Raw genomic sequence first — 27248 nt, forward strand, 5'->3', positions numbered from 1 at the left:
TGGGAGGGGACCCAGCGCGGGTCTGGCTGACCCTGTGTGTGCCCCGCGGCCAGCAGGCCTGCAGCCCTGGAAGTCCCCGGTGGGAGCCCGCACGTCTTCCGGCAGAACGGGCTGCGCTGCTGAGGAACATGGATCCGGAAACACGGGGGCCTCGTCGTTTCCGCGGAAGGAGGGCCCTCGCCGCAGCGCAGCGCGGCGCGGCGCGTGAGCCTGGCCGGCGGGGACCCCGCACTCCTGTCCCATCGCTCTCGGACCCGGGGTGGCCGCCGCGCGGCTGGAGCCGGTCCCGGGGCCAGGCTGGAGGAAGAGCAGCGCGCCCGACCCCGCCGCTCCCCGCCGCTCCCGGTGCAGTTTCCGCGGCGTCCGCCAGGCCGCGCTGCCGCCGGCACGGCTCGGCTCGGCTTGGCCCGGGACCGCCCTCCACGGGGCCACGTCAGCTCCGTCCTCCGTCCTCCGTCCTCCGTCTGGGATGGGCAAGGCGGCGGCGGCCCTCGGGGCCGAGGTGGGCGTGCGGCTCGCGCTGTTCGCCGCCTTCCTGTAAGACCTGCGGTTGGACCCCGGCCCCCACCCTCGCGCCCGCCCGCGCCTGGAGAGGGCAGGTCCCGCCGCTCTGCCGGGCTCCGGGCGCGCTTCCGGGCAGCCGCCGACACGCTCACACCTTTGTGTCCCCTTCAGGGTAACGGAGCTGCTCCCGCCCTTCCAGAGGCTCATCCAGCCGGAGGAGATGTGGCTGTACCGGAACCCGTACGCGGAGGCCGACTACTTCCCAACCAAGCCGATGTTTGTGCGTGCGGAGCGGAGCGGCCTGCCTTGCGGCCTCCGGGCTCCTTCCGAGTTCAGTGCTAGGGAGCGGGAGGCGCTCACACTGGCTCCCGGATGCCCCGTGCAGGGGACAGCACTGCTCCCTCCGCTGATGTGCTGATGTTTAAGACCCAGGTTTAGGGAGCAAGACGTCTGTCTGTTTTGCTTAAGAGAGGTTCTGTGGGCGAGGTTCCTTAGGGCGGTGCTGGGTAACTGGTCGTTTAGAACAAGGCTGATTGGTGTTCACCGGTGGGACTTTGAGCCCAGTCAGCCACAGACACTGGATACTGCATTTGGAGGAACATTTAGGTCTGATGTGTGAGCTCTGCTGTCACTTCATCCCTCTTCCCCTAAGAGCTCTTTTCACAACTAGTTGTGCGGAGTTTTCTGTGTGGTTTTCTTTAGTTTTAACCTTGGACGTATTCTGGTTCAGGTCATTGCATTTCTCTCTCCGTTGTCTCTGATCCTCCTGGCCAAATGTCTCAAGAAGGCAGACACGGCAGACAGCAGACAAGCCTGCCTGGGTAAGAGCCAGCCCTCCTGGCTGGTGTTCTCATCTTTGGGCTGGAAAGCGGCAGGGGCGGTGGGGTCCACCCCGGGGTTGTGGCCGCAGTGTGTGGCCCCTGAGCTCTGTGTTCCTAAAGTAATTGTGTCCCCACCTGTTACCCTGTGAAGCAGAGAAACTGCACTGTAAGAACTGGCTTCGCCTCCTACGTGTGCTTTAACGCACTGGATTATTCGTACCTCAAGGATGTCTTCAGTCTAGTACAGGAGTGCTCCCTGAACCACAGCCGACTGGTCACCGAGGGCCAGAATTATTTGTACACTCAGCTCAGCCCTCATCTCAGAAGAGCCAGGCTGCTCTCTTAACATGACAGGGACCATGCAGTCCTAGCAGATACCACGAACAGCAAGTCTCTTTGCCTTCCAGCTGCCAGCCTTGCCCTGGCCCTGAACGGCGTCTTCACCAACACAATAAAGCTGATAGTGGGGAGGTAAGTGACAAGCGCCAGCCACCGCACCAGCCTCATCCCATCCCCACCAGGAGAGGTAGTTAAGGGCACCCCAACCACACCGTTCCCCGCTCCTTTTCTCTTTCTTCTGTCTCATCTTTCTTTTCTCATTTAACACTTCCTCCCTTCCTCTACCTCAGTCCCACAGGTGACACTTGGGCTCTTTTCTGCCTTGGGCAGCATTTTCCACTGACACACGGCAGAGCCACTGTCCTCCAGGGCATCCCCGGCAGCGGCGGTGTGACTCACTCTTTGCCCTAAAAGTTAATCGTGTCACTGTGAACTTTTTCTCCCCAATTTTAAATACTGACCCTGGAAGCAAGGCTTTTCTTTTAGTGGTGACTATCCAGTCGAGTTTCATTATTTTGCCAGAGACACTATTTGACCAACGGTAAATAGGCTTATTGACACAAGACAACCGAAAAATAATTTCGGGAGCTGTAAATGATCCCTGTTCAGACCCTGCTTATTTCTTCCAGGCCACGCCCGGACTTCTTCTACCGCTGCTTCCCCGACGGGCAAGCCCGCTCTGACCTGATGTGCACGGGGGATAAGGATGTGGTGAACGAGGGCCGGAAGAGCTTCCCCAGTGGACATTCTTCCTGTATGAGCACCACCCGGGCTCTACTTCTGTGCTTTTTTTTTTTTTTTTTTGGATCACTGAGTGTAACCTAGGAAGCTTGTCAGGATGGGAACATCTCATGTACTCTTGTTCTTGTATCTGGAAACTGGAGAACCGCCCCCTCCTTAATAAGCTTGAACCTTGACTATTAGGGTAGATAGTTGAGGACAGAGGAAGTAGTTCACCTTAAGGAATTCTGAACATTATTACTGTATTATTTGCCTAGATCCTGCAATCTCGTACTAGTCATAAAAACATAATTAACCTTTATTGAAGGGTTACTGTGTGTCAGGTGCTTTGGGAAGCATTTTAGACTCGTGTCTCTATTGATACCATAATAGCCAACGAGGTGGTACTGTGATTTTTATGATTCCCATTTATTCAGGAGGAAACTAAGGCATCAAGAAGTTAAGTCACCTGCCCGGAGTCCTGTGGCTGGTACTCCAAAAACTGCTCTCAGGGCAGCTATTACTCACTTTGGGACAGTCTTTCATTTTCCCTTGTTTCCTTCTGCCTTGTAATCGATAATCTCAATCGATGATCTACACCAGAGGTTACAAAAAGGGCTAAAAATCTGCTCATGCCCCCAACCCCCTTTTCCTTTTTTTTTTTTTTTAACATTTTTTATTGATTTATAATCATTTTACAATGTGTCAAATTCCAGTGTTCAGCACAATTTTTCAGTCATTCATGGACATGTACACACTCATTGTCACATTTTTTTCTCTGTGAGTTATCATAACATTTTGTGTATATTTCCCTGTGCTATACAGTGTAGTCTATTCTACAATTTTGAAATCCCAGGCTATCCCTTCCCACCCTCCACCCCCCGGTAACCACAAGTCTGTATTCTCTGTCTGTGAGTCTATTTCTGTCCTGTATTTACGCTTTGTTTTTGTTTGTTTGTTTTTGTTTTTGTTTTTTAGATTCCACATATGAGCGATCTCACATGGTATTTTTCTTTCTCTTTCTGGCTTACTTCACTTAGAAGGACATTCTCCAGGAGCATCCATGTTGCTGCAGATGGCATTATGTTGTCGGTTTTTATGGCTGAGTAGTATTCCATTGTAGAAATACCCCTTTTCCTTTCAAAGACCTGACTTAGAACTTCTCCCTCTTCTAGTTGCATTTGCCGGCCTGGCCTTCGCGTCCTTCTACCTGGCAGGGAAGCTACACTGCTTCACGCCGCGAGGCCGAGGGAAATCCTGGAGGTTCTGTGCCTTTCTGTCACCTCTACTCTTTGCAGCTGTGATCGCCCTGTCCCGCACCTGTGACTACAAGCATCACTGGCAAGGTAAGCGTGGTGTCCAGGCCACGGATGCCTCCGTGTTTCTCCTGTCAGCCCTCCCCAGCCCTGGGCACGAGGAGACCCTCCCCAGGCACCTGCTAAGTGGACACACCAGTGTTCTGTCCTGCATTCAGAGCTCCATGCAGCATGAGAAAGCACACGGTATCCTTAAAGAGATTACCGAGGAGGGACATCCTAACTTTCCCATTATTTTGAAGCATCATAAGTTCAGAATAAACTCTCTAGGAATTTTTTTTTTTTACAACCAACCTCAAAGCTCAATTTACTACTGTCTCAAAATAAATCAAGGTCATTGTCCTGAGACTTCTGCTCAGAAACAAAAGTAAAATTCAAGAAACCACAAAATTGTGATTAAACCAAAGAAATTTAAGTTGAATGAATAGAGTAAAACATCTAAATAACAGAATAATCTGCACAGAAAACCTCACAGTTCAAAATAAAAGCTGGCAGTACTGCCCAGAGGCCCTGAGGAGGTCTGTTTGGAAGGAAAAACCAAATTTTTGTAGAGAAGCACCTCCTGGACAGTTTGCCCTTCCTCTAGAACCTCTGAGTGGTGAGAAGGGCTGTGGATAACATTTAGTGAATGTGTTATTCTTTTGGATTAAAAAATTCAGTCAAATGAATTCGGAAAAGGCCTTGTTACACTTACTTCATTAAAAATGTGTGTTGATTCGGGGTTCAGACAACAACCTGATGCTGACAGTGCTGCTCTATGTGACACAACTAAGAAACCATAAACGTGGACTTCAGGGGGGTCTGCAGTCAAACCACTGGAGTGGCCGGAGGGCCCAGCGCCCCGCTGCGCGGCGCCCACCACGACTGCCGGAAGGCCCGTGTCCTCTCCCCGCAGACGTGCTGGCGGGGTCCGCGCTGGGCCTGGCGCTGGCCTACGGCTGCTACCGGCAGTACTTCCCTCCCCTGACGGACGCGGACTGCCACAGGCCGCTGGGACACGGCCCCGCACTTCCCATGGCACAGAAGCGGCCCGGTGGCCCTCATCAGTTTGATATTTAGACACAGGAGCAACCTCCAGGAGAACAGGTGACCACGCCCAGGACAGGACTTTCTGACCTTTTACTTCCTAAGAGGTACGAGCGAGGCACAGCCCCCGCGGCTGCGGTCCCGCACCGGCCCGCGTGGATTTACTGTGAGGAGCCCAGGTTCTTTCACTGCCTGGTGCCACGCGTTCTGGGGACGAGCTCTTTCCGTGGGCCCCCAGCAGCGATGAACCTGGTCCATCGGCTTGATATCCCAGGATCTACTGCTTTTACATTTAATTTTGATACTGTTCTGGGAAAGATCTTGTCACAAAGAAGCCTTTTTCATTAGCCCCACTTTGTCCTGGAAGCCAGAGTTGATTATCAGAACTTAATTTACATTTCCCAAAGCCCCAGATCTTAAAATCTAGGGATAATAATCTTAAGTTATTTTAGTTCTGGTTACTTTCTCTGGTGACAGTTCCATCAAGGCTTAAACAGGAAAATGTCCAGTTCTGGCTAATTTACCACTGTGTTATGCAGACATAATCCAGGTCCAGCCAAATACTGCTGTCCATTGTGAATACGGTGAACACAAATGATTTGTTGAATTACTAACAAACAGTAAAAAAAAGAAAGCGGTGAGGAGCGTGGTTTCAGCACTAAGCTGACAGCCATCTCTACCTCATCTGTCCTCACGAGCACCCTTCCCTCCGCGCACGACTGAGGAGCTGCCCACACGCAGTGGCCGCCAGCCAGCTGAGGCGGGGGGGACCCACAGCATCGTCATCTGGGCACACACAGGCCTTCTCCTGTCCCTGCTTCACAATGGGCTGGAGCAGTTACAAGACATCATCAGAACCGATGCTCTAGGACCTATGACTCCCTTTCTCTTTGTGATTATACTTTAAATATGACGTTGTTTTAAAAAATAACTAACTCAGGGGTTCTCCCTCCAGATTTGGTCCAGCCAATGAGGTGGAATGACACTGCAGTCCCCCTTGAGTCATCTTCAAAGAAATTCAACTGGGGATGAATTCAGCTCTTTCTAGAACATGTTTTCGGTTTATCTTTCTCCTTCAGTAAATGTGATATTCAAACAAAATGGTGAAGGTTGTTTTTGAGAAATGGAATATCTCCAAAGTGAAACAGTGGATTCCACATCGGATGTAAGTGATTCAATTATCTGTTGTAGTGGCTGATGTGTATAAACACTAAAGGGTCATCTCCGTATCTAACCTTAGACTCACCGAACTTTAGAATTCTGAGCTCCATCTGCCTTTAACAGGGAAGACACCAGTCGAAGGGAAAGAATCTGAATATTCGTTCTTTGGCCAAAACTTTTTAAACTTGTTTTAGAGGAAAAGACATGGTTATTGAGTTGGTTTTCTTTACTTTATGATGGATGAGCCAGGTCAAAGTAGGCAAACTGGTCAATATAGTTTATTTCAGCATTTTCTAAAGTTTTAAATATAATCACATAAACATTTCAAAAAGTGCAAAATATTAGAAAGCTAATCAGTGCTGTTACTCTTTCCATGCAGACAGTCTCATGTGTGTGATAAGCAACACCAGTTCTGTGGCTGGGAATATGTAGAAAACGGTACTACTGGAGTTTAAGAATAGGCTTGGTCAAGAGTCCGCACGTGACCCGGCTGAAGTAGTGCAAACAACAAACAACGGGAGAATTTAAGTCAAGCTTCTTACTCTGTAATACGCAGCCACGACGCTACCCCAGGTGGACAGACTAAAGCTCTTTTACAGTCACCTGCCCCTCCCCCCCAGGACAGAAACGCTTCGTACAAACTGGTGCATCCAGCCCTCCAGGGGGCGCTGCTCAGCTTTGGTTACAGGAACTCACTCTTGCTTGTCCTTTGGTTCCCTCTTAAATAGTACTTACTCTGTTAATATGGAGAGTAAGTTTAAATTTGAAGACAATTTGATGAAAGCTTCCCCTTTAATATACACTGGATGCTCCTTAAGTTTCAGTAACCCTTCAAACTCAGTTTATATAGTAAGGGAATAGTGCCCCACATGTCTGAAACTGCTCGCTGGCTGAGGCGGCGTGAGTCCAGCCGCCGGTGGCCCAGGAAGGGCCAGAGGCTCCAACCTACACCCCAGCCTTACCTCTAGGGGGACAGTAACCCCCCCTTTGCTTGTCTCTCCAGAAAGGGATGAAGACCACCGCTGTCGAAGGGATGGCTTACGTGGATGTTAAACGCCAGGGCTTTGGACATTATAATATATTCATAAGAAAGTTACAAGACACACAGCTCACCTGCCTGTGCCACTGTGTACGCGGGGCCTGCGGGAACCTGAGGGGACTGGGAAGGACGCTCACAAAGAGAACAGCAAAGGCAACAAGAAGCTGTGACCAGTGACAAAACAGCCCCCCACAGCGGTGAGAAGATGCCTCAGGAATAGCTGGTCTCCACTCTCCCGCCTCACCTGACCCTGCAACAGCCGTTCCCAGCCCCAGGGACGCAGCCAGACCGACCTGCTCCACCGCCTCTGCCTGTGCCGGGAGCCTGTGCGGGAGGCATGCGGGACTGCGGGTGACTGAGGCGGCGTGGCGTACACAGGGTGTTCTTAAAGGGGACGCCGCGCTACCTTCGCCCTGACAGACGCGGCAGGTGATCTGCACAAACTACTTCACCATCAATGCTCCGCTAGAAGGTTTTATTCAAAACCTAAGCAGTCTGTCTGGGCTGTGTAATTTCATCAGCTTTTATAACTTTACCCTCAACTTAATACCTAAGTCAGACTCCAGCTGGAGGCTCCCAGTGTGAAGTATGATATAAAAGAGCAGGCCTAGGATATATGATATCTTTGCTTTGTAAAGATGCACCTGATGTGAACTGAACTGTCCACTTTAGACACTGCGAGCAGCTCAAACAGCTATAAAAACAATGAACAGCCTCCGGGATTCCTAGCAATCAGTCAGCTGCAGAGAGTAAACAATCTTCACAAGTTTTAGTCTTTCTTCATACAGTTCTCGGAGGAAAGAAAAGCTGGCTCAGAGACTGCCCACCTGTCTTCCCATGGTCCCTCAGTCTCGGCCTTCAAACGCACAGAACACCCGTGAGACGAGCAGACCCCAGATGTCTTCTGAAGCTTAAGAGTCCACTTCCAGATAAGAATATTTTCTAAAGATAAGCAACAATTTCCCAGAAAAATTTCTACCCAACCCAAATCAAACTCAAAACAGACTTTATATTATCATCTCAAGTAGTAAGCAGTAACGTGTGGTACCTAAACACCATCAAAGAATTAAAGATGCAGACCACCCCCAGCTACGAGGAAAGGATGGCAAGAGTCCATGTGAAGCAGTGTGAGAAGGCGGAGGGGGCTCCCCTTGCTGCCCTCGCCCTCTCGGGAAGGAAGGTTCTCCTCCAAGGACCCCAGAGGTGTAAGTGGCAGGTAACATGCAGGCAATGGCGTGGCTGAGGAGAGGAGAAGTGCAGCAGTGAAGAGGTGGGCTTTCTGGGGAAGGACGCCTCAGAGTCCATCTAGGGGAGAGGGGGGGGAGAGGGGTCAGCACCAGAAGGCGACCGGAGAGAACGCCGGAGTCTGACACACACACTTTCTAGTTACGCATCTAAAAGGCCGAGCGTGTAAATCCCACGATGGGCTGTTATTAAAGCTGTTGACTGTTGCCATGGTAACTCTCAGAGGCTCAGAACTAGTAAGATTCTGAGGGTCACTGGACCAAGTCGCTAGCAAAACAAATCCACTGACCCTTCTCTAAGTGGGCCATTTTACTTCCTTCCCCTGAACTCTAACCAGGCTCCCTCTAAAAGGAATTGTAACACAGATCTCGGTGACGGCAACAAAAAGTATATTTATAAAGGGCTGGAGGTTCCACAGTTCCTTCTCAAGCGTTAATATGCACGAACCATGCTGCGTACACGACACTGGAAAACTCACATCAAGCAGCCGTGGGTGGTTCATTTTTACTGTAAAGGCTGATCGAGGAAGATACCCTGGGTTTGGTAGATTTCTTTGAGGACCAGCAATACTGTATCTTCAGACTCCCTGGAAAGGAAAAAAAGGCAGCAGAAGGAAAGAAATAATAAAGATCAGAGAGGAAATAAACAGGGACCAAAAAAAAAAAAAAAGCAGAAAAGATCAATGAAACCAAGAGACAATTTTTTGAAAAGACAAACTGAGAAACGTTTCACCAGGTTCACCAAGAAGAAAAGAGAGAGGACCCAAACAAACAGAATAAGGGGTGAGACAGGAGAAACAGCCAACACCCCAGATACAAAAAAATCTTAAGAACACTATGAATTACTGTATGCCAACAAACTGGACAGTTTAGAGGAAACAAACACCTAGAAACATAAGAACCACCAAGACTAAATCAAGAAGAAACAACTGGAACAGACCAGTCACTAGTAGTGAAACTTGTAATTTTAAAAACTCCCAGCAAACAAAAGTTCAGGACCAGATAGCTTCACAGGGGAATTCTACCAAACATTCAAAGAAGATTTAATACCTATTCTTCTTAAACTATTCCAAAAAAATTGAAGAGGATGGAATAGTCCCAAATTCATCCTACAAGGCCACCATTACCCTGATAACCAAAACTAGACAGAGACATTACAAAAAATTTCATCTCTGATGAACAGAGATGCAAAAGTCCTCAACAAAATATTAGCAAACCAAAAGTACACCCATGTCCTTTCCCTTGGTGAGAATGTAAATTGGTGCAGCCACTATGGAAAACAGTATGGAGGCTCCTCAAAAAACTAAAAATAGAATTACTCTATGAGCCAGCAATTCCACTTCTGTGTATATACCCGAGAAAAATGAAAACACTAATTTGAAAAGACACATGCACCCCAGTGTTCACAGCAGCACTGTTCACAATAGCCAGGACATGGAAGCAACCCAGGTGTCCATCAACAGGCAAATGAATAAAGATGTGAGAGACACACACATATATACACAATGGAATACTACTCAGCCATTAAAAATAATGAAATTCTGCCATTTGCAGCAACATGGATAGACCTAGAGATTATTATGCTGAGTGAAGTAAATCAAAGAAAGGCAAATACTATATGGAATCACTTATATGTAGAATCTTAAAAATAAACTAGTGAATATAACAAAACAGAAACAGACTCACAGAACAAACTAGTGGTTATCAGTGGAGAAAGGGAACAGGGGAGGGGCAAGATAGGGGTATGGGATTAAGAGAGAGAAACTACTATGTATAAAATGGATAAGCAACAGGATATATGGTACAGCACGGGGAATTATCGCCATTATTTTGTAATAACGAACTAAATAAATCATGATATATTCACAGTGGAACACCATGCTGCTAGAAAGGATGAAGAGACTCTCTCTACATGACAGGCAGAAAAACCCAAGACATACTGAAAGGAAAAGGAAGGTACAGAACAATTCCTGAAACAAACTATCTGTGTTTGTTAAAGGAAAGAAACAGTATAACCCACTCCCTCACACCTGTATTATGTCCGCGTAAAGCAGACCCCTGGAAACCAGTTTAGGAGATGCAGTTAGTTGCGTATGGGGAGGGAACTACTTAGCAGGAACAAAATGTAACAGAGGCTTTTCGTCATTTGTCTTTCTTTGAAGTTTGAGCCACATGAATGTATTGCCCATTCAAACTTTTAAAGAACGCCTTTTTCAAACATCTACAGGTCACATCAGGAGAGATCATTCTTAGCATTATTTCGGCCCCTTACAGAAAGCGCTTTTATTGACTTGCACATGGACTTCATGTCATGGCCTCTGCTGTATTTATTATACACGGAGAAAATATTGATTATATCAAATAATCCCTTTATCAGAATTCAATAGAAAAATTCAAGTCCTCTCAGGACTATAAAGCATCCATTTTTTGAGCACTTATCCTTGACCCAACTTATTTTCCTAGCTTTATTTCCTTTAGTTCAACTTCTTCAGTGATTAAGTTCTGTTATGCTATAAATCATGAATTTCAGTAAGTACCATTAGTCCATCCCATAATCCATCAGGTAATTAATTATATTTATGAATAATTAATTCTGATGAGTAAGTTCTGGGGATCTAATGTACAGCACGGTGACTACAGTTAACCATACTGTATTCTATACTGGAAAGTTGCTGAGAGTGGATCTTAAATGTCCTCACCACACACACGCACACACACACACACACAAAGGTGATAATGCGACGTGATACTGTGATCATCATTTCATAATATATATGTGTATCAAACATCACATTTGTACACCTTAAAATTACACAATGTTGTATGTCAACTGTATCTCAAATCTGGGGAAAAAAACATTTAAACATTAAGACAAAACAAGTCTGATCTAGCTATTATAAATACTTTCAAATGAGTTTCTTAAAATAATTTTAGTGACAGGAACGTCTTTGTTCCAGCTCATCCGTATGTACCCGTCCTGTCCCACTAATGGCCAGAGGACACACTTTCAAGGCTAAGCTAACTGAACTCATGGTTGCTGGCACCGTTGGCCCCATGCTCTACCCAACTGCAAAATAAAACGTGTTTACACCACATTTCTTTAAATGACAAGACTATTTTCTAATTGAGTTAAGAAATCATTGTAACCCCGCATGTACACTGGCCTGTCCTTTTCTACATCTATCAAGTATCTGTGAAACAATTAGAACAAAAAATCCTCTAGAAACAAAAACAAACAACACTTACCAGTAGCACAGATGGCTTTGTAAAGCAAATAAATACTCATTAAAACTTTCAATGGGCTTCTCCTGGAGCACGTAGTCAATGCGCTGGCCTCCGTTCAGCATCCCCACGTTAATGGGGGGGGCGTCTTCTTTCCCTGCCGCAGGGCTCTCCTCTGTGCTAACATCTGGATAGGGAGGAACTATAATAAGAACCCAAAAGCTTCCAGCCTCACCTGCCCTCAGACTCCACGTTTACCGCAGGATGAGCTCTGCTCAGCTCTCTCCTACCTCCCAGTCCCCTTAAAGCTTCTCCTCAAGTCCCACTGACTTTATCCAGTCCCTCTTTTATTTTCCTGCACCTCTGATAGCTAATTCATTTACCTTTGATTTGTCAACTAAAGCAAGCAGGGTTAGCACTCTTCAGGCAGTAGAAAATGAAAGCAAAAGGATGCAGTATTAACTGCAAAATTGAAAGGAGAGGAGAGCATCCTAGCTGGTCCCCTCCCAGGGAAATAAAACTGACCCATGAACACAGACAGTCCCCTGTAAAAGCAAGGTTCCCACAGTGTAAGCTCTTAGCATCACCCCCGTAGCTCCCAAGTGGGGAGTGTTTTAAAGCCTTGTTACTAGATGCTCAGCTTCTCAACATTTTTCTCACAAATAATGTTTTCCCATAATTTGTGGCTATAAGATGATAAAAAGTGCCAGCAGAGCTGAAGGCCCAACAGGACTCACAGGATTGGTCCCATACAACAGAAAGGGAACAGTAAGGAGACCCTGGGCGAACACGAGCCACCCACCACGGAGTCCCTCTTATCTGGCCTGCTGCAGGAACCCCACGTGTACACTGTCACTGACCACTAGGCTTCTCTGAACCTGACTCAGGTTCTGCTTCAGTTTCTTCTGCAGTTTCTGAAGCCTGTAAGGCAGGGTAGGGGGCTCTGGTGAAAGACTTCCAGGCCATCCGCAGTGAGCCGAGCAGGTTGTTCTTCAGGTCCATGCTCATCCTGGTCAGGCCCTCTCTCAGTTCTGAAACACACGTGAATTAAGAAGGTTGTATGTGGGAACACAGCTAAACGCAGCTAGACAGAGCAGGTGAGGTCCAGCCAGGCTGCACTGACCAGAAGGTGGCGAATTACCAGGCTCTGCACTCACGACTCACCTAAGTGCATCCGCTTCCTGCCTTTATGGTGCGGGATCAGCATTGGCTCAAACTCCACTCCTGGGACCACCATGGGTTCAATCCTATAGGCCACAGGGTCAAACTACGTAGGAAAAACAATACTACGTGTACCTCTCCTGAAGACAGGCAGCCACAGGCTCAGGAACTGCGTGCCGGGCAAGAATAACTATCAGCTCATTTTTTTAAAATGTACAGTTCTGCCCCATTGCTTTCAGATTCATGCTCTTATAAACTGTCCCATTAGTACAGAAGCGTATAGAAAAAAGTAATTCAACACAAAAGACTGTCATATGCTCTTTACCAATAAGCCCTAAGAATTCAGGCAAAACCACAAGATCTATCTAATGCTTACAGGGTGATAAATATTGAAGAAACCTTTGCATGTTGGAAATTTATAGTTGGGGTCAATTCTCTTTAGTCCTCGGACAGTAAGGAACATTCCAATGGGAGATCCAAAGGCAAAGAATATTTCTGGTTTATAGATGAGTCGGGGGTATTCTACAGACACCTGGAAAGAGGAAATAAAAAGTTTCTCTCATTAATAACAAACGTTCCATGTATTCTTACCATAGCAATGGCAAACAATAAAATGACCAAAGAGAATCAGTACTGTTACCTGCCCGATGCCAACATCCAGATGCTGATCATTTCCAGCAGTACCACTGCAGAACTCCGACTCTTTGGAAAGGTTAGACATGTTCGCCCCTGAAGCTGACTGCAGGGTCAGTCTATTAATACCCTAAAGAAGTAAAAAATAGTTTTGTGGAGTGGCTATGTAGTAAAAATACCCAAAGAATTACACAGTTTTCTACTGGTTTGAAAGGATGCTTGGGAAGGTTTTGAATGATAGCCAACAACTCTTAAGAAGAATCTCTCAGAAAACAAGATAAAGCTGATGGCAACAAAAGTTGCCTTAAATTATGAAGTGACACTCCTGCGAGCACTAAAGTGACGGAAGCCGTACACAGGCACGTGGGCAGCAGCGGAAGCTCCAGGCAGCCGTCCTGGGAGGGACAGCAGCAGAGCGCAGGGGCACTGAGCGCTGCGCCCTTCTCACCCAGGCAAGCAGTCTGCCCCTCTGGGCCTTAAATAAGAACAGAGCAACCTGCCGGAAAGGTGGAAAAGAATTCACTACTAGGATCTGGAAAGGAATTCAGTGGCCAAAAGTACCGAATGCAGAAGCACTGTTACGACATGGACAAACCCTGAAATCACTATGCTAAGTGAAAGAAGCCAGTCACAAAAGGCCACGTGCTGTATGATTCCATCTATGTGAAATGTCCAGAATAAGAAAATACATGAAGTTAGAAAACAGATCAGTGAGTCCCAGGAGGGAGAAAGGGAGCGTGACTGCTTGTGAACACGGCGTTTCTTTTTGGGGAGACAGAAGTGCTGCGGAATTACACAGTAGTCATGGCTAGACCGCTCTGTGAATATACTGAAGCCCACTGAATTATCTGCTTTGAAAGGGTGAATTTCAATGGTATGTGATGTGAACTGTATTTCAAAAAAGCAGTTACAAAACAAGCAAAAAAAGGGGAAAAACTGAATGGCAGCAGTCCAGGGAGACAGGACTTCTGAAGCTAATTACATTTTGTTTAATATAAATAAAGGAAATGTGTTTAATTTCTAAAAAGAGAGCCAAAGATCAGGAAAAACTGCATAGCTCCCTAAACACCTCACAAAGCACAAGGGTACAAGGGTGTCAACACCTGTTTAACCCTACAAGCTATAGTAAGCACGTACCATTGAATTTTTTCTGGTCCTGAAGTAGTTTAGTATCTTCTTTCTTGGTCCTAAGGGAATTCCCATTTCCTGAAGATCTCTGTCTGTACATAAAGCCTAGGCATAGAAAATCAAATGTCTTTCTTATTTCTAGGCAAAATAAAATCAATGAAATGTCCAGCTCTCTGGGAGGAATAAGGCCTAAGTTGTTCTTTGCTTTACATGACAAGGGCTCCCTAGTGGTACGACATCATTGACAACTTTGAGAAGGGAAGACTATTTTATTCATAAAGGAGCCTAAAGAAGAGTAAAAAATATTAGTATCAAGTATCAATGCTGTAGTGACAGATATTATTATAAAGAAAACCTACAGAAGTGAGTATCTAAGTTCATGACAGAAAAACCCTCCATGATTTCCAAGCTCCTTAGATGTCACGCTCCTGAGGACAGTTGTATGCCTGCCCCCGGACACAAGCAGAAAGAACGCAGAGCAAACACACAGCATGAAACAGACCGACAACTGAGATGTCAGCGCAAGTGCCGGCCCTGGATGGGGAAGTCTCCCTTCACCCTCGCAGACTAGGTCAGCTCATCCCATTACAGCTCTGAAACCTCTGTGCACTTAGAACTGCATCATGTGTTTGGTTATTTAACATGTGTCTTTTCCACTAAACATCACGAGGTTATCACCATTCTACCTTAATTCACTGCTTGGTATGGTCTGCCTGATCACAGCAGGCATTTACTAAACACCTGTTAAATGGACTAATGTATCACAAACATGGGGGAAAAAAAGTACATCAGAAGTGGCAAAAAACAAACAAACAAAAGCAAATATCCACAGCAGAGCTCTGGAAAGTGTAACAGAAAATAAAAGTTGGAAAAGCTAGTGGTCATTTATTCCTGCTTTCGTGTTTTCAGAGCTCGGCTGTGTTTAGTCTTTGCTCTATTTCCATGGCAATATGGCTCCTCTGAACTCTGAACTCCCACAAAGCAAAGATCACTTTATATGATAAAAAAAAAAAAACCAAACATGTAAGTAATGCTAAAGAACATTACTGATGATAAAGTATTCATGACTAAACGCTTCTGAAGAGCTGACTCTTAACAAGCAGTAGGGTGAAGATAAGCAATAAAAATGCTGAAAATGGTACAGCGTAAAGTTTTCAAAGATTATTTTTACCAGAGCTTCCTTATCTACTTTCTCCTTCTCAAAGATACTGAAGAATTCAGACAGTTGAAGTTTCTTCAGATCCTCCTCTAATGTCAGTGTGTCTCCGTGATCCATGACAATATCCGGCGAATCCTAAAAGTTAAATTGTAAAGCTCATGTTCTCTACATTCATTTGCATTCCCTTCATGAATACTACTTTGCAATAAAGAGATGTACTATATAAGATTTCCACGTAGAGATGTATCTTAACTTTAAATGAACTGTAATTTATACATAATATAAATTAAGAGGTTATTGATATGTAAGTTCTTATAACATCAGTTGAAACCTAATGTTTTAAATAAATGAATGAGTGAGTGAATGATTATCCAAGTATTCTTCATCATCATTAACAAAGCATTTCCTGAGCTCTTTATTAGGGAAACAATGTTTAAGGACTGTTTTCAAACAGAATTTCTATAAATTATATCAATTTCTATCCAATTCATTCTTCATTTCCTCATATGCAAATTTTATTTCAACCGAATGATTCTAAAATTCTAATATACGATCATTAGTGTATATTTATAGTGAAAAATAAGAGACTGATAATTATTTTAGAATGTGGCAAATATTTGCAGAAGCGTATTACTGTCTTCTATAATCCAAGAATGACAGAGGTAATTACAAGTATGTTAAAAGTAGAATAAATATAAATTTAATATTATGGTATTAGACAAAGTAAAACAAAATATAAGCCTAAAATCTAAAAATCCTTATAAGAAATTCTACAGAGAATATATCTGAACATTGAAGTTACCTTTTTACTGTCGGTGTCCCCCAAAGAATCCTTCTGATTTGTTAGGATATCAAACAATATAAGCGAACCTACAAGTAAAATAGAAGGGACACTCCAAAGCATCAGCACAAATAGCTGTCTTTTACATAAAAAAGCAATAAGCCAATTGCCCAGGGAGCAAAATCTACGAAGCAGGGAGTCTTTCCAACCCACCACTGCCACCCTTCCAACTCCTTCATCACAGACCCGTTCTACACCACCGAATCTGCTACTGACGAAAGACACTGTACTTCAGAAATGGGTGTCCTTAAATGTGACAGTCCTCTCTGGTCACAGAGAATCCGTTTGTTACCTAAACTGTGACCAGCAATGGATACACCTCCTTTGAAATCAGGATTCCTCTGCAGAAAAAGTTTATATATTCGGTTCATTTCAGAAGCAACCGTGTCCACAATAGTCTGACAGTAGGTGGGGCTGTTGTAGAAGAAGACATCCAGAATTGTGTCATTGGTGAAGTGCCGAAGGCGGTTGATGCTGGGCAAGGTTATTCGCTGCAGATCTCTGCAAAAAGGAAAGGTATGGAAAGCAGAAAACCTAAGTACAAGCCGTGACCTCCTCTAAGTCATCCAGCTCAGATACTTAAAGATACAAAAGATACCTATCAATTTATAGAAAATACAGAGGACAGAAGGACACGTTTAAAGAAGCCAAAGGGATGTGATCAGCAAAATCAGAGTGTGAGAAACTACAAGACAAACAGCCCAGTTTCTTCAGTACAAAAATTGCAAGAAAATTAAGATGGAAATCAAGAAATTAAGAGAGACTTATGGATGGACCTGCAGATTGTCACACCAAGTAAAGTAAGCCAGAAAGAAATTGTACTTACATGTACAATCAAAAAAAAAAAAAAAAAAAAAGACAGAAATGAACTTATTTACAAAACAGAAACAGACTCACAGACACAGAAAACAAAATTAAGGTTACTGGGGGGAAAAGAGGGTGGGGAGGGATAAACTGGGAGCTTGGGATTTGCAGATATTAATTATTATATATAAAATAAACAGCAAAGTCCTGCTGTCTAGCACAGGGAATTATTCAATACCTTGTAATAACCTATAATGAAAAAGAATATGAAAAGGAATATATATATATATATGTTTAACTGAATCACTATGCTGTATGCCAGAAATTAACACAACATTGTAAATTAACTATACTTCAATAAATAAAAAAAGAGACTTAATAGACATATCAACTAATTGCGATTCATGGACCTTATTTGGAACCCAGTTTAAAATATGTGTGTGCATTTGTGTATGTGCATGTATATGTATGAATGTGTTTATATAAATCATTTATTAGACAATTGGAAATTTGAACATTATATATTTGCTGATATTAAGAATTTTTTTAGGTGTGATAATAGCATTATTGGTTATATTTTTTAATCCTTTAAGATATACAAACATTTACAGATGAAATGGATGAAATGATGTGATATGTAAGATTTTATTCAAAAATAAAACGATGGCAGGATGGGCAGTATACAGGAGTGTGAAGAAATGGATGGGGTAGAACTGGCCACGTGCTGAGGCTTATTAGGGCTGGGCAATCAAAGTCAGTATATGAAGATTCATTACATATATTATTTGGATACAAAATTCTCTATAATAAACAATTTTTTAAAAAGACAAAAGATACAAGAGGCTTTTCCTAGAATTCTTAGCATTAAGGTGTTCTAAATCACAAGTCAAGTGATAAGTGGATCAGCTCCCTCTCTCAATGCAGAATCAGCTCAGACAGGAAGGAATGTGAACTCCATATCTAGTAAAAGCACCACCACAGTGGAACCTTTGGCACATGGACTATGCTCAAATCACAGGGTACCAAGAACTGAGAGACACAGAGTCAGAACAGCATTTCCAAGACCAGCATGGAAATAATGCTGACTACTTCATTTTATCTACCAGAGAAGCACCTCCTAGTTCTATCCTAGAAGCTATGTTACGAACACACTTCTTCCTGGAGAGCCCACAGCTGGGTATCCTTAACATAAGGCAGCCTTCTCTGAAGTTATCATAAAGTTTAGAAATGAAACTACTGGGCTTATAAACGTAAGAAAGCCATCACTTAAGTCACTGTATGAATTACATCTCAAGTTATAGATGCTACTAATTTCATGTTTGGGGATTTCCTTTTTTCCCCAAATTTGGACAAACATTATCTAAATATGATCACAGAAGGAAAACAAAATATTTTGCACATCTGGAGGTATGCTGGCTTTTGACATCCGAAAATGGAAATGCTTATACACTATGGGGAGAAAGCAATGTTTGGCTTTAGTGCTAAAGAAATAAAGCTGTAACAGTAAACACTAATGAGCCAGTAAAACATATTGGAAGAAGATACACACAGCTCTTTACTCCTAACTTGAGCTAAAGCAAGGGATTGGTCACCATTTAGTAATGTACCTTTAAGAAAAAAACAGAGAAGTACAAAAAGCTTTTAGTTGAACAAAATTTTAAATATACAACCAGCTATAGCAGAAATGTTCCTAAGCATATCGATCAGAAAACATACTAGAATCACAGTTAACAATTCAGTGGTGTAAGGCGTTACTCACACGTCCACACCAGTGGAATGCAAAGGACTGTGCCAGTTGACTGGGAGAAATTCTACCCTCCCAATCTGCTGATTTTCTTGGGCTTTCTTAAAATGCGTCTGTAGCAGGTTCAAAGAAACACTGCGAAAATCATTAACTGGAAAAGAAAGTTATCTTATGCATCAACAGTGAAGCAGTGAATTCTCAGAATTAGGATGCAACAGATCATGTAATTATACTGCGTCTATCTACATTTGCTTAGAGCACCTATTGACTTGCGTCAAAAATAGAGTGGTATTCAGGAAAAATTAACAGTGCATATAGGAAAAGATGTTCTTTCAATATAGAACTTGCTTTTATATACAAAACATTTCATCAAAAAAATGCTGACTTCAGAAGTTCTACTGTGTCATGGGAACTGTTTCAATTAAAAAAAAATCAAGTGACTACATCAAGTGGCCTTGCAGTCAGATTCCCATCCTACTTTTCCCGTTCTTATAAACAACCATCACCCAGTAATTTAGACTAAAAAGAAATACACTGCTGTTTGAAATCCCTATTACGTCAATCTTAACCTTCTAGAAGGTTTATGCTTAGAAGCATTAGCCATTAGGGTCGGACTCCCAAATTGGGGCAGTTAGACTATGAATACTAAGAAGTTTTAGAAGACACTATCTTTCAAAATAAAGCTATACTAATGACCTAAATATTCCAATTAGAATATCGAAAGGTTTATCACAGTATCAATTACAAAAATGACTAAAGCTTCTGTTACTCATTTAAACTATCTTTGTGGTTATATATTTATGATTCCCTTTAAACTTGGAATGGTTAGAAACAGGACCATCATATAATAAAATCATTTTATAAGGCTTAAGGATTTGTTCACTCAAGAATTATTAGTTAAGAGTATAAACCTATTAGCCTAGAGAATTTACTAGCACTTTAGGTCTAAGCTGGGAAGCTTTACCACCTTGCCACCTGTCTTCAGCTCTCCAAATCTCATTACGCAGCTAAGGCAACAGACTAAAGGCAATACTTTATCTCAGCTCCCAGGAGCACTTGTAGTCCCCCTGAATGATTTAATCTTAGGTGCTCTGCAAACCTACCACACTGTACAATGCTCCGAAAGCGGAGATCACAAGCTGGTCCAATCCCGTGGACTACAAAAACCAAGTGATCTATTTGTAAAGGTTCCCCTACAAATGAATTTACAAAGAAAAATTAGTCTATGTAATTAGTCACGTATGCTAAAATCAAATTCACAATGAATAGGTTATAGAGATGGGCCAGTTAAAATATGAGCAGATAATTTAAAGGACACAAATAGTCCCACATTTAGCTACTTAGTAAAAATATAGTAATTTTATTTTATTTTTAATTTATCTTGAAATAAGTCCATGAAAAAAACATTTCAGCTTTTTAACTTTTATTTTGAAGTAGCTGCAATCTTGCAGAAAACTTGAAAGAACAGTGCAGAAACTCTCCTGTACTTTTTACAGACCCAACACTAGCACATTTACCTCATTATCCTACGTGTATGCATATTCACCTTTATTTTTCTCAGCCATCAGGGAGCAGGTGGCATACATACATCGTCAGACTGTACTCATCACACCTCTTTAACCCTTTAATATTTTAATGTGTATTTCCTAAGAATACTCTCTTACATAACCACAGTGCAGTTACCAAATTCAGGCAGTCTAACATCGACAGAATACTTTTACCTAACATCCCATTTTTATCAGCCGTACCAATAACGTCTGGTGTGTATTTGAAGCCTGAAATTTTAAACTCATCTTTTTAAATTACAGTAAGTCTAACAGTTTGTCTAAGACACAAGCCATCTCCTATGTAAGATAAAAGGCAATTTTATAATCCACTGAAATGAATTATAAAACCAACCATAAATGACCCTAGCAATTGATGACTATCAAGGTCCTACTGAAAAACAGTTTTCCCTAGTTGAAAACCTTCAAGGACAGGAATGACTGGAATAAATTAATAATCAAGCAAGTGGAATCAACCTTCTTAGAAATAGGACTAAATCAGTTCATTTGTACTTTACTGAATCATACTGCCAAATTTTATTTACCCCACCATATACTTAGCAACTTTAAAAGAGATTTTTATACCTATTAAGATTCTTAGTAGATGAAGTAATGCTAATCTTCTAAGCCCTTTTGATTAAAGTCATTTTAAAGCCCTGAGGTAATCTAAAGCCGTAATAAAAGGCCACAAGTCAAGTCACAAGCATGTAAGTATATCAGAAGATAACAAAATGAATGATTAACATTACCGCAATGAATGTCAACAGAGATGTTCTCAACCCCTCTCTTCACTGTTCTTGGTCGACCCTGCTCAGTGGGTGTTGAACCCCACTCATCAGACCCTGCAACTGGCTGGTAATGCACCATAAGCTTAAATAAAAAAAGATCAGAGCAGTAAACATAAGCTGCATTAAAGACATCTCTGCACATGGAGGGGTAGGAACAGATCTTTCAAAACATAAAACATAGTCAAGTCTCAACTGGAGTTTTCATATGCAGCTCCTACAGCTTGAAATACATACATACATCGTCAGAAATGAGAATCCTGAAAACACATCAGGCTAATGTCGTACGCTTTAAATCTCTTACTATTTTATTTGTCAATTATAACTCAATAAGGCTAAGAAAGAAAAAAGAAAATACGTCAGCCTAACGGATCTTTCAACAACAAGCTACACAAGGAGGACACGCCCACACAACATCTCAGTGATTTTCTTAACCTGTGGTGGCACAGTTTTCCCTTAAGAAAATTTATGTAAGAACTGGCCCAGCAAATAACTGTACTGGCTACCTTTTAAGTTTCCAGTTGTGACTGCAACATAAAAACTGCCAAAGGTTATCCTAAGTAGAATCCCCAGGAAAAAGAAACCAATTAAGTTCCCCTTAGTAATGCAATTAACCTTTAACCTGGACATTAAAGAGATGAAATTTGCTTTACCTTTGGATTGTGTAATATAATAATTTCTCTGTTGGGAGACTCCAGTTTCTTTTTCCATTCATCCAGAGTTACAGCAAGCATATAAGTTTCCTTAAAAGAAAACACATTTCATTAGATTTCTCTAATAGCTTTTCTATTAAAACTGAGCTTCTTCACAGGAATAATGCTAGATAAACAATTACAATAAGAATATCCTACTCCAGTGGGGGACAGTATATAGCTCAGTGGCAGAGCGCATACTTAGCATGCTCGAGATCATGGGTTCAATCCCCAGTCCCTCCATTAAAGAAAGAAAGAAAGCTATTTACCACCTCCCCAACCTTTTCCCCAAAAAACACAAAAAAAATTATTAGAGAACATCTTACTCCAATTTATCAATTTTAATTCTTTTAAAATTACAAAAGATACTAGTATAAAACAAAGAAAACCTAATCACCCCTACTTGTATCATCTAGACTGGGGATAATCACTGTACACAATTTGATATATTCCTTTCAATAATAGTAATGCATGCACATTTTCCATAATTAAGACTATGTTACATATAGCTCTTTTTCTTGATTTATCAAATTTATTTTAAAATCCTTTTAAAATTACAATGATAACATAGTATAGGACAGAGGAAAAAAATTACTACCAATTCCATCAGATCTAGACTAGACATAATCATTATTCACATTTTGATTTATTTCTTTCAATAATATTAATGTCCTATTCCAATTTAAATCAAGTTTCAGAATGTTTTCAGAGCAAGAAAAATAAAAGGAAAAAGAAAAGCCTGTGATCATAGCTTAAATGTTAACAACGATCACCATTAGGAAAAAATTTTTTAACTCAGAGGCGTAATAGTTTCCATAGTATTTCAAAATCTCAAATCTCCTTTATCCTGAAACAAACTTGCAGAAAGAAACTGTGATGCAAACAGAACCAAACTTTTTCTGGAAATTTCACAAAATAAGTCCCAAGAGGAAGGAAAGACTATTAAATGAAGAAAAAAATGAGGAAAATGAGTAAAAAACAGTCAAAGAAATACCTCTAATACTTGGCTGAAGCTCTCCGAATATGGAACATACTTATTATCTTTGTCTCCCTTGTAAAACCAGGTACATCGTCTCACTTCTGATGCTAGCTCATCCCAGTACACAGCGTACCGCATCCTCTCCCCCAGATGAACATCATATCTGCCGCCATCAGTGGGGACCACTCTCCCATTACAATCTTTTCCTGTCAAGGATTGGAAAGGAAAAGAAGTACATTGTATAGCAAAAAAACAGCCCCAAAATACAATTCTGAGTTATACTCTAAATGATGAAACACATGAATGATCAGTTTCTTCTTGGTTACACTACTTTATAAACCATCAAAATCATTCATGGTTTTAATGAAACATGAAAAAAATTCCCAAACACTGTTTTGTTCGTTTTCCGAGGAGAGACAGTAGTCCCTTAAAAAAAAGAAGTAAATAAGAAAGCTTTTATGAATTTTTTGCTTAAGGGACCAAAAGGTAAATCGATGACCATGACCATCACGATGATAAAGCAGTAATCAGCATCAGCCTTGTTTCATAAAAGAAGAAAAACAAGTGAAAAATCAAAGAATTCATTCTTTTGCCATGTGACACCGGCCCCCATCACACTCTTTATAAACAAAAACTGAAACGTAAGGTAGAATGTAAGAAACATTATTGGATAAGTAGGCAGAAATTACAACAGATACTGTTTTTAAAATACAGACCAAATTCTTGAATGTTATAAATTGGCTGAACAGTAACTCAGAGCTTCTATATAAAAATGCTTTAGGCGACAACTAGAAAAAACTCTAAAATTTATTTTAAATAGCACTCATTATAAGGACCGTTATAATTTGGGAGAGATTGACAGTAAGTCCTTGCCTATTACAGGTCATCATTTCATCCTACCAGAGCTATATGCCTCTTCCAGTTGCTGTGAATCCTCAGAATTGAAAGGAATCCATGTCTCCTTAGAATCTATTATCTTACAGTAAAACCAATGAGGAGAAACTGGTTCGTACAAACTGCCAGCATCCATGTCTATTAGCTCAAAGGAACTACATGAGTTTGGTGATGGAGATGGATCTGACTGGGACAACTGTTCCTGGAGTGATTCCACTGATGACATTTCTTTCTCTAAAAGACAAAAGAAAACTATCAGAAAAAAATGTTTTTCCTTCTGTTAACAGTGTAATTGTTCACACACACCAAACTGGTCACTTTAAGGAGTCGTTTCTGAAAACAAAGAAGTCTAAGGGGGCTATACAACTTAAAATTAAAATAAAATAACAGCTGGATTTTCGGGGGATGGAAGAGAGGCTTAAAAATGCTTTTTATTGTTAGACCAACTGCTTTGCAATGATCTCCAATTCTCTCAGAAAACTGCATGGTTTCAATCAAACAAAACCAGACAGACTCACAAGAAACACGTGGTCGAAATTTTGATTGCAAAAAAAACGTTTTACCCCAATTTCCAATCCAAGTCTAGTGCCAAAGGCAAAAATATTTACTCCAACTAAATGTCTTATTAACGCCTGGTTTTAGGCTCCAGGCCCATCATTACACATTTACATGACAACTGGAATCTTGCAGTCTTGAAAATAAATGTATTCACTTAAGAACCAGTCACTTTTTATCGATCTTTGAAGGGTGCTTAATTAGAGACTAGGGTACAAATTCTGAAAACACGAACCATCGCTTGGGGCCACTGCGCGCACGCACGCACCCCCTCGCATCATCCAGTTGTCAGGTGAAAAGTTAACAAGTGACCTCAAAAGCCCCCTTCCATCACGGAAGACTCTGACCTGTGTTTCTATCCCCTTAACACTCGACAGAGACTAACACTGCAGACATCAAAGATGAACCCAGGCTCCTCCGAGGGGAAAGGGCAAGATCATCGCTGTCTCATCACCGGGGCGCAGCAGGACCGCAAACATCGGGCCTCCAGGACTCAGCGGAAGCTCTCCAGGCTTTCGCTACTTTATCTTCTTTCCCAGCACGAATTTTCCTCCGCCACCTTGCATGTCCCTTCTCCCCGCGACCCCGAGCCTTCTGCATCCCAACTCTGGGACCTCGCGGCTCGCGGACACGTCTCTTCGTCCGGCCTCCAGCCCCGCAGAGAGGAGCGGAGCCAGATGAAACGCGGTAAATTCCCGGTGCTTCTGGGCGCAATCGATAATAGAGGGGCCCTTCCCTGGAACCGGGGTCACTCCTACCCCGCCGGGGCTGTTCCTCCCAAACCCGCCCTTTCCTGCCCGGGGCAACGCGTCCTCCTCCGCCCTGGCATCTCCATCCCGCAGCGCCCCCAACCCTCCCCGCGGCCGGGCCCCTCGGCCCAGCCGCCGCCCCCAACGCGCCGTCCCGGACTCACCTGGAAGCCCCGCAGCCTTTCACGCTCTCCGGCCCTCGCAGAGAGGGGCACGACATGTCCCCGCGGAGGCCTTCCCCCCGAGCCCAGGCGGGGCGAAGCAGAGCAGGGCGGAGCTGCGGCCCCGCCGGGCTTGCGCCCAACTCGGGGCTCCACCGCGCTCCCGGCGGGCCGGGCTGCCGAGAGCAAAGGTGAGATGAAGGAAACCGGGGCGTGGAAGCGACGGCTGGGGCGCGGAGCCCGTAGGAGCCCTGGCAGGAAGTGTCGCGAGAGGTGGAGGGAATCGCGCGAGATGTGTTCCTCCGAGCCGGCCGGAGGCTGGAGCGCTGGGCGGACAGGTGGTGGTGCGGCATGCCCTCCGCGCCGAGCCGAAGTGCGGTATCTCGGTGTGAGGCCAGGGGTCATTAGAAGGCAGGGATGGGGAATGAGACCTTACAGGTGGGGAGCATTTCAAATTTCAGTGAAAGCAAGAATGTTTAAGATGAGCCAGCCCAGCCTCCTCACTTCATAGATGGGGAAACAGGCCTCCTGACCCCGTGGCTAACTCTACTGATGGGCGGGGATGGTGCAGGCATCCGCGAGGACGCGGGGAGGCCCACGGCCCTGGTGAGAAGTAGGACCGGGCGCTAGCAGCAGCTGCGTCTATCCAGACCTCCACTTTTGGGTGCTGATAACCGATACCGTTGATAATTGCAAGGAAAAAAACGTCGTTTTGAGGGCCTTGCCCCCTCTCCCATGCGTTGATTCGTTTTTCGAGGCTGCCAAAAAGATATCTCTAAAAGATGTAGAAGTGAGCTTGACAGGGTTCAAAAAGCACAAAGTAGGTTGGAGATGAGGTATTTTTGTCCAAACGAAAGGACACAGTGGAGGTGAAGAGTGTAAACGAATTTCCCAAGTAGTAGCCCTGCCCACATCTCTGGAGTATTTCGTTTTCTGGAAGACTTCAGTCCCTTTGGGTATGCAATAAAATACTTTATAATTTCTAACTAGATTATAGGGCAAGGGTTCAGGGAATGTTTTTCAGTTTTTTATTTCTTCAGAAGCGGAGAAAAAAAAGAAGCTGAAAGAGGGGATTTTTGTAACACATTAATTCTCTTACAGTTTAACAGCCACACACAAATATCCACAAATTTACTTACACCTTCTCAAATGTGTAACACCTGGGTAGCTTCTGTTCTCTACAGAGATGAAGCAAGCCGGGACTGTGTCCTCGTCTCTAGAATGCTGTCTGATGACTAGCTAATATAACTAATAATAGTAGCTGCTTTTACTGAGTTCTTACTGGGTTGTTCTAGGCACAATGGTAAGCATTTCACAAGTAGCATCCCATTTAATCCTCATAGCAACCTGATGAAGTAGGTTATCCCTATTTGCGGTAGAGTGACTCACCCAAAGTCATACAGACTACCAGCAGGAGATGGAGCCAAAATTAGAAACACAGGGTCTGTCTTCAGATCCTGCAGGTAACTTACCTAGAACTGAAGTCAGTCAAGTGACAGAACCAGAACTTGAATTTAGGTCCTTTTTCTCCAAATCCCTCTTGCAGCCTCTATACCAGATTCTCTGATTTTTTTTTTTTTTTTTTTTTTGGTCTTAGGACACTTTATACTCTAATTATTGAGGACCCTAAATTGTTGTTTATTTAGGTTGTATCTATCACCATTTACTGTTTGTGTTACTATTTATCGATCACTATTTATTAGCTCTTAAAACTGAGAAATTTAAGCACTTAATTCATTTAAAAATAAGAAAAACCCGTTTCATGTAAATAAACATTTTTATGGAAAAATAACTATTTGCCAAAATAAATTTTTTTTAAATCAGAGAAAAGAATGATACTGCTTTACATTTTTGTAAAGTTGTTTAATGCCTGACTTAGAAAACCGTTGGATTCCCATATTTGCCTCTGCTGTCAATCTGTTACAATTTTAGTTTTGGCTGAAGTAAAAGAAGAAAACCCAGCCTCACTCAGCTATGTAGTTGAAGAAAGGTGTCTTTTAATAGCCTTTTCAGATAATTGTGGATAT

The 27248-nt window shown here is 42.9% G+C and overlaps 2 protein-coding genes and 1 long non-coding RNA gene across 12 annotated transcripts; 2 read left to right on the forward strand and 1 right to left on the reverse strand.

The window, feature by feature from the left end:
• Positions 1-169: 169 nt before the first annotated feature.
• On the forward strand, positions 170-7935 carry PLPP5 (phospholipid phosphatase 5). 5 transcript variants are annotated; one of them, XM_032468600.1, is made up of 9 exons: positions 170-537; positions 676-834; positions 1235-1325; positions 1733-1796; positions 2294-2418; positions 3560-3730; positions 4596-4786; positions 5682-5891; positions 6267-7935. In XM_032468600.1, exons 5-7 carry the CDS (start codon positions 2352-2354, stop codon positions 4757-4759), a joined length of 402 nt encoding a protein of 133 aa, XP_032324491.1. In that variant the 5' UTR covers positions 170-537; positions 676-834; positions 1235-1325; positions 1733-1796; positions 2294-2351; the 3' UTR covers positions 4760-4786; positions 5682-5891; positions 6267-7935. The 5 variants fall into 5 exon arrangements, with proteins under 5 accessions (XP_032324491.1, XP_032324492.1, XP_032324490.1 ...); XM_032468598.1 differs by having other exon boundaries at positions 354-537; positions 676-784; XM_032468599.1 differs by lacking the exon at positions 4596-4786 and having other exon boundaries at positions 341-537; positions 676-784; positions 6267-7459.
• Positions 6143-25588, reverse strand: DDHD2 (DDHD domain containing 2). 6 transcript variants are annotated; one of them, XM_032468592.1, is made up of 18 exons: positions 25225-25566; positions 23763-23990; positions 22878-23068; positions 21845-21934; positions 21156-21276; positions 19966-20055; positions 18878-19013; positions 16607-16815; positions 16276-16343; positions 15486-15608; positions 14324-14419; positions 13194-13316; positions 12930-13085; positions 12557-12659; positions 12253-12423; positions 11417-11579; positions 8650-8757; positions 6143-7868 (listed from the first exon to the last, which is right to left on the reverse strand). In XM_032468592.1, the coding sequence occupies exons 2-17, from the start codon at positions 23980-23982 to the stop codon at positions 8676-8678; spliced, it is 2142 nt and encodes a 713-aa protein (XP_032324483.1). In that variant the 5' UTR covers positions 23983-23990; positions 25225-25566; the 3' UTR covers positions 6143-7868; positions 8650-8675. The 6 variants fall into 6 exon arrangements, with proteins under 6 accessions (XP_032324483.1, XP_032324482.1, XP_032324481.1 ...); XM_032468591.1 differs by having other exon boundaries at positions 6143-8231; positions 25225-25565; XM_032468590.1 differs by having other exon boundaries at positions 6144-8757; positions 25225-25564.
• On the forward strand, positions 9839-15329 carry LOC116660047. The gene is made up of 2 exons (XR_004315400.1): positions 9839-10126; positions 11128-15329. It is a non-coding gene; the product is annotated as an uncharacterized LOC116660047 (long non-coding RNA).
• Positions 25589-27248: the final 1660 nt, after the last annotated feature.

The sequence above is a fragment of the Camelus ferus genome, chromosome 26 (genome assembly GCF_009834535.1).
Source record: "Camelus ferus isolate YT-003-E chromosome 26, BCGSAC_Cfer_1.0, whole genome shotgun sequence".
Taxonomy (NCBI): Eukaryota; Metazoa; Chordata; class Mammalia; order Artiodactyla; family Camelidae; genus Camelus; species Camelus ferus.

What these genes read in the sequence shown, in the direction of transcription:
- PLPP5 (XM_032468598.1), top strand. Translation starts at nt 470, where the DNA reads ATGGGCAAGGCGGCGGCGGCCCTCGGGGCCGAGGTGGGCGTGCGGCTC. An exon ending in CAGCAGACAAGCCTGCCTGG is followed by an intron (nt 1,326 to 1,732) that starts GTAAGAGCCAGC and finishes TTTGCCTTCCAG; the next exon opens with CTGCCAGCCTTGCCCTGGCC. An exon ending in ATAAAGCTGATAGTGGGGAG is followed by an intron (nt 1,797 to 2,293) that starts GTAAGTGACAAG and finishes TATTTCTTCCAG; the next exon opens with GCCACGCCCGGACTTCTTCT.
- DDHD2 (XM_032468592.1), bottom strand. Translation starts at nt 23,982, where the DNA reads ATGTCATCAGTGGAATCACTCCAGGAACAGTTGTCCCAGTCAGATCCA. An exon ending in TTATATTACACAATCCAAAG is followed by an intron (nt 21,277 to 21,844) that starts GTAAAGCAAATT and finishes TTTTTATTTAAG; the next exon opens with CTTATGGTGCATTACCAGCC. An exon ending in AAGTAGATAAGGAAGCTCTG is followed by an intron (nt 14,420 to 15,485) that starts GTAAAAATAATC and finishes TTCTATGCCTAG; the next exon opens with GCTTTATGTACAGACAGAGA.